Source organism: Ptiloglossa arizonensis, chromosome 7, assembly GCF_051014685.1.
Source record: "Ptiloglossa arizonensis isolate GNS036 chromosome 7, iyPtiAriz1_principal, whole genome shotgun sequence".
NCBI lineage: Eukaryota > Metazoa > Arthropoda > Insecta > Hymenoptera > Colletidae > Ptiloglossa > Ptiloglossa arizonensis.
The window spans coordinates 20,671,528-20,677,401 of record NC_135054.1 but is presented as its reverse complement, the minus strand read 5'-3'; the positions used below and the strand labels follow the sequence as shown (position 1 = coordinate 20,677,401).

At 26.6% G+C, this 5,874-nt stretch overlaps 2 protein-coding genes across 3 annotated transcripts; one reads left to right on the top strand and one right to left on the bottom strand.

The window, feature by feature from the left end:
• Positions 1-423: 423 nt before the first annotated feature.
• On the bottom strand, positions 424-3,528 carry Alg9 (alpha-1,2-mannosyltransferase Alg9). Of its 2 annotated transcripts, none has more exons than XM_076316203.1 (12): positions 3,449-3,528; positions 2,983-3,121; positions 2,561-2,766; positions 2,380-2,493; positions 2,188-2,298; positions 1,824-2,106; positions 1,641-1,757; positions 1,352-1,565; positions 1,115-1,256; positions 903-1,032; positions 693-823; positions 424-609 (listed from the first exon to the last, which is right to left on the bottom strand). In XM_076316203.1, exons 1-12 carry the CDS (start codon positions 3,526-3,528, stop codon positions 471-473), a joined length of 1,806 nt encoding a protein of 601 aa, XP_076172318.1. In that variant the 3' UTR covers positions 424-470. The 2 variants fall into 2 exon arrangements, with proteins under 2 accessions (XP_076172318.1, XP_076172319.1); XM_076316204.1 differs by having other exon boundaries at positions 3,261-3,517.
• A 435-nt stretch (positions 3,529-3,963) lies between these two features.
• LOC143149262 (cilia- and flagella-associated protein 300) lies at positions 3,964-5,542 on the top strand. Its single transcript, XM_076316475.1, has 6 exons — positions 3,964-4,058; positions 4,215-4,296; positions 4,421-4,490; positions 4,559-4,731; positions 4,800-4,972; positions 5,045-5,542. Exons 1-6 carry the CDS (start codon positions 3,964-3,966, stop codon positions 5,238-5,240), a joined length of 789 nt encoding a protein of 262 aa, XP_076172590.1. The 3' UTR covers positions 5,241-5,542.
• The last annotated feature ends 332 nt before the right edge of the window (positions 5,543-5,874 follow it).

Genomic DNA, 5,874 nt, shown 5'->3' with positions numbered 1-5,874 from the left:
AACATTTATATGTTGAAATTCTAATTTAATACAATTTTTCAGAAATTTATTACATGTGCATTTATGAACATGTGAATTTTTCATATCCATAAGTGTCCCAATGATGCAACTTAGCCATATGAGTGACATAAAATCATTTCTACTCCATTTGGAATACATTTTACATATGCATTGATTATTATGTAAACATATATTTTTCATATATTACTTATTGTTTATTGGAATGAGTTCTGGTCTATTTAGACACTTGATACAAAAAGTTTTCATTATATAAGTAATAAATGTGTTTATCTAATATGCTTAATTTTTGAACATATTTTCAATTACATTTTTTTAGCATAATTCAAAAAGTGACACACAATACAGTACAATCGAATGGTTAACCATTTTGAATTATTTAAGTTTTTAGTATAATTTCCCTGATAGAGACCCTGTTTATTAAAATCATATACGTATTCTAGAATCTGCATTCAAGATTTTGTATTCTTTTTCTTTGATAAAAGAGGAATGGACTTAAATTTAGTATTTTGTAATAAATTATATGAGCCATATGTACAAAATTGGTATGATGTAAAAGGTATGTAAAATGCTCTAAAATATTGATGTGATCTGAAAGATAAGTGATAAATACTTAAAATATTGTTCTAAATTAATAATATAAGTTAATAGCCTTCACATTTTAATATACTCACCTTGTAGAATCTAAAAATTTAGACGATTTTATTATTGTAAAATTATCAGTTAATCGAGAATAATTTGGTTCTAAAGCTGTCTCAGTACCAACGTCTAAGTCTAATACAAAATTGCATTTATCTAAAGTAAACTGAATATAAGAAGCAATGATTATTGATTATATTACAAAATTTTAATGTTTTTTTAATACATTATAAATGATGACTTACATAACGTGTTGGTTCTTCTCTGTTCATATCATTAAAATGAGATTGTATTACACTAGTTGCATTTTCATGATCTAAGAAAGCTTGTGGTAATTGTCCTTTAAACTCTGACCTTAAATACTGAAGTTTCCAACTGAAAATAATATTATTGCATTATATTTACAAAAAATGTATGTTAATCATACCTCTTCTAAAACATTTACTGTGTTACTTACTTATTTGATGGGAAGAAAAAGCTACTTGGAAATCTGTGCCATTCTTTACCAATACAAAAATTGATATTTAGGTCCTTAGATAGTTTTCCTTCTGATTCAAGTTTATTAGTTTCTATCATTATTTCCATTGGAGCATAATAGCCTGATGTGACAATGAAAAATTTAATCTCAAATTAATTAATACAATTGAAACTTATGAGTACCTGGAAAGGAGTATATGCATTATTGTCTTTGTACCTTTATATATTGCCAGTGACCTTGATATACCAAGAAGACTGCATATTAAAATTGTCATGAGTGTAATATGAATAGTATACTGTAAATAATGGTAAGCAATGTGCAAGGGACTAAGCTTTGTTCTAATAAAAAAGTATAATTTTTGAATGACATCCACAGCTATTGCACCAGCCAAGCAAATCATTGGGTACACAGGAAATAAAAATCGTTCTTCCTATAGACAAAATTTGGATAAATACATACATACTTCATATTAATTATAATGTAGAAGAACTTCTATTCAATTTACCTTATGAGGTTGAAGGAAAAAGACTAGAAACCAAAGATATAAAGGTGCCAAAGAGTACCAGTAAGATAAACAAAGTCGATCCCTTGGTCTTGATGGTACAATTAGCCAAACTAAAAGCTATGAGACTCATTAAAACATTAGAAATTGACAAATTTTGTAAATTATAAACTTTAAAAATATTACCAATCCAAATGGGGCCCCAAGTGCACCAATAAAAATGAAATTGAAGTTTAGAAATCCGTTGTAAATATAATAACTGAGAGGTTCAGTTCCATAAATATTTGGTCCATGATTAGTGAAAACATTATACATTATAATGTTTAATGGTGCTATCACTAATTTGCCATAATACATTGAATCAATCCACACCATTGGTACCAAAACAACAACACCAGATATAATTACCCATTTTATAAATTTACTCCACTCATGCTTGTGCATTAACATTTCCATTGCTATTGGTATTCTGTAAAGAATATAGGAAAATGTTCATATTGGTGGTTTTATAATATTTAAAGTGCTTACACTATGCTTATATAAATATTACCCAAGTAATGCAGCAAATGGCCATCCTAATAGAACAGATATGGCAGTAGCAAAAATAGCTAATTCATATTGACGCCCATACCAAGCAGCCGTACCAATAGTACTTAAATACCTATATAATGAATATACAGAATGAGTTTACATAATCATTAGTTTATTATTTGTTTAATCACTATTGCTTTTGTATACACACATTGAAAAAGAGGATGGTAAAAATGCAGTACTAGCAATGTACATGCCAGAACTGAAAATAAGAAATACTAATGTCAATCTGCCTACATGAATTCCAAATTCTCTGCACACATTTCTGAAACAATAAAATTTAAACAGCACTTCTACCAATTTCTTCTCTTAATTATAATATTGATACATACTTGTAAAAATATGCTTCGGACAATGCACAACCCATAGATAAAAGGCATCTTACAAAATAGAAGATCAGAACAGGATTTGGTTCTAGCAAATAATGGTAGAGTTTTGCTGGTACCATGTGAATTAACAAATACATATAAGACCTTAATGCATATTGTGGACTATATTCCCATGTCTGTTGACCAGTTCCATAAAGTAAATAATGACTCTAAAGCAAGAAACAAAGACATGACAGATCAAACGAAACACCTTTATTAAATAAAATAATATGTTACAAATATATAAGCTTAGAATATTTAAAATACTTTACTTCTATCTATATAGTAATCAGTTTAAACAATTGCAGGAGAAAAGGATTCCTTTGTCAATATCAAATGAATCATTAAAAATAATATATAACATTAAACTGAGAAATAGTTCTTACTGGTTCCCAATAATTATACGTTTCATCACAATCTGTTATGTGACTCCATGTAGCTGAGAAAAATCTAGCTGATAACAGTAAGTTAAATGCTGTATCCACACTGGGATATATAAGACCAACATCGGATGATTCGTCTGGTCTGAAACATATATCTTTCAAAACAATTTTCTCTTTGATTTTCTGCATAAGAATCCTAAATTTCTACTTTTATCTTCTGTTATCCTAAGTAAACAAATGTGTCACAAAAATTTTAAATATACAAATAAAGTAAAACTTGCCAAGAGCACAAATGTTATGCAATAAAATGTTTGAAATATCTAAAATTCGTTAATAAATAAATATAATGATAAATGGACAGAGGTTAACCGGCAAACAATATGTTTAGGTTTCTTAGACATGATACAATAAGAAAATGTCCTATTATATTTCTTATTAATGAAAAAACCAATATTGTTATTATCTCTACTTTGAGAATCTTCTGCCATTGAGCTTTTTTAAATCTTTCTTTGAAATAAAAAGCTGACGTTGACGTTGATTCGGCGCCATGGTCTTTTAAGAGCTTTCGAAGCTTATATATGTAGGTTTGTTACTATATCACTATATCGATGCCTTTATCAATGTAGAAATCAATACGATTTACCATAAATACAAAACATAAAATATTCTCTACTTATAGTATCTTCTACTAACTTCTTTGATACATAAATTTTATATTTATGTGTATATCTTATATTTTCGTGTTAAAATACATAAATCTTAAATAATTATAAAACCATATAAATAACATATTTACAAGAAGCATAGACACTCTATATAATATAAAAATCTAAATACACATATGCAGTACATATGTGTGTGTTGTTTTATTACCAATATTCTTTTGTGTAAGAGGCACAAATGTATATTTCGGTTTAACTTTCCTTATTATATATGTATACGAATTGTATTCTGTTACCATAGTAATGATATAATTGTTTAATAATGGAAGTTGAACCTAAATATACATTTGTGCCTCTTGCACAAAAGAATTATGTCGGAATTGGTAATAAAACAACACAAGAATTTCTTTCTAAATGGTAATAATATTATAATAATTATTTTTTAAATTTAATCACTTTCTTTTGGATCGCATACTATTTTTATATATCTTATATGACGTTCTCACACGCCCATACACTTGCATAATTTAAATATTTATGACTGAAATAACAAGTCGTTTTTTGGTTTTGCAGGGGAATAAATGGAAATTTTATTATTCAAAATTTTTCATTCAATGAGCCTTATCAACAGTATCATAAGTATCACTTAGCAGAAGTTAGTTAACTATTGCATATTTTATAATTCTGAAGATTCTGTGACTAAATTATATTTTATAAAAACATTATATACTTTAGTGATATAATGTGAACTGTTTTATCTATATTTTAATTATTTATAGGCATTTTTTAAAGACAGTACAGTTACAAAAGAACTATTAACAAAACAAGGAAAATGCTGGGCAAAACAAGGTAATGAGTACATGTATATACCTTATGTAACATGATCTTATATTATTAGTTTTCTTTATAATTAATAGGTATAGCAGTGTCACATATAGATATAAAACCTGTGCCTTGTTCTGTTTTGAGCATGTCCTTTTTTAATAAAATAAAAGATCCTAAAAATGGAATTGTACACAAGTCTGAAACTATTTGTAAAAGATATGATATGGAAGTGGATGGTTTTCTAATTTCTGATAATCTTAGAGGAGTATGAATTTTCATTCTATATAGTCAATCTTTCAATGTATAGATTCATTCATACTTTTATATTTATAGATGTTATTGGACAACGAATGCCCGGAATACAATTTATATTTAAAAGATGAACGGGAGGAATTTATATTTCGTATTTTTCAAATGCTTGTTCTTGGAGGAGTACTTTGTCAATATGAAGATACTTTGCATCCATACTTAAATACTACCAAAGCTATTTATAAAGATTTAATAAGGTTGTATAATACTTTTGCCACAATAATTTACATTTAATAATAAATTGTATACCTAAGGTTTAATTATTTTAGAGTACAGAAGGGAAAAGATTCAGATTTATCAGTTAGTACATTAGTTCTGCAAGTAACAGCTAAAGACTATAAAGGCCAAGAATATTTTCCATATGATACATCTCACATACAAAATATGGGGTTTCTATTGGTGGATGGCTCTGCTCATGAAATTACAACATTCGTTCATCAATTTGGAGAATATGTACTCTCATGATAAGTACAAAAGAACTTTACATATCATACACTAAATTGTTCAATAAAATGGATTTATTATGTAAACAATGAAATAGTACAATTATGAATTAATTGTAGTAGATTGTGCTTTATTTACATTATATACTATTGAAGATATACTTCTAATTAATAATTTTAAATTTAATTAGAAGAAAACGAAAATTGTAAGATTTAGTAATACTAATATAATAGTAATATAATTACCAAATATTACACACAAAGTGTGTAAAAACTATTAAATAATGAGCAAAAAACGACATTATGTTCATTTAATCCATAATATTTTGGCATGATAAAATTGTTAATTGGCACTAATATAAATAAGCACTTTTATGCTTAATAAGTAGCTTTTCTTATACTTTATTAAGTAGCTTTTCTTATACTTTATTAAGTAGCTTTTCTTATACTTTATTAAGTAGCTTTTCTTATACTTTATAAATATTTTTTAAGATTAGTTTTATGATAAATATTACTTCACTTTTCTGTACACTATACTGTATACACTGTACTAAGGTGCATAAATATAAAAGTTATATAATTCTTTCTTTTTAATATTTGGGCAGATTACCAAAAAAAAAAAATTATATTTCTATTACAAATGGGAAATTAGTTAT

Bases quoted from the DNA above. Each gene is read 5' to 3' on its own strand.
- Alg9 (XM_076316203.1), bottom strand. From the start codon at position 3,528: ATGGCGCCGAATCAACGTCAACGTCAGCTTTTTATTTCAAAGAAAGAT. The intron at 3,122-3,448 runs GTAGAGATAATA...TATATGTTTCAG, and splicing joins AATGGCAGAAGATTCTCAAA to ACCAGACGAATCATCCGATG. The intron at 1,033-1,114 runs GTAAGTAACACA...TATTATTTTCAG, and splicing joins TTTTTCTTCCCATCAAATAA to TTGGAAACTTCAGTATTTAA.
- LOC143149262 (XM_076316475.1), top strand. From the start codon at position 3,964: ATGGAAGTTGAACCTAAATATACATTTGTGCCTCTTGCACAAAAGAAT. The intron at 4,059-4,214 runs GTAATAATATTA...TTGGTTTTGCAG, and splicing joins CAAGAATTTCTTTCTAAATG to GGGAATAAATGGAAATTTTA. The intron at 4,491-4,558 runs GTAATGAGTACA...TATAATTAATAG, and splicing joins AAAATGCTGGGCAAAACAAG to GTATAGCAGTGTCACATATA.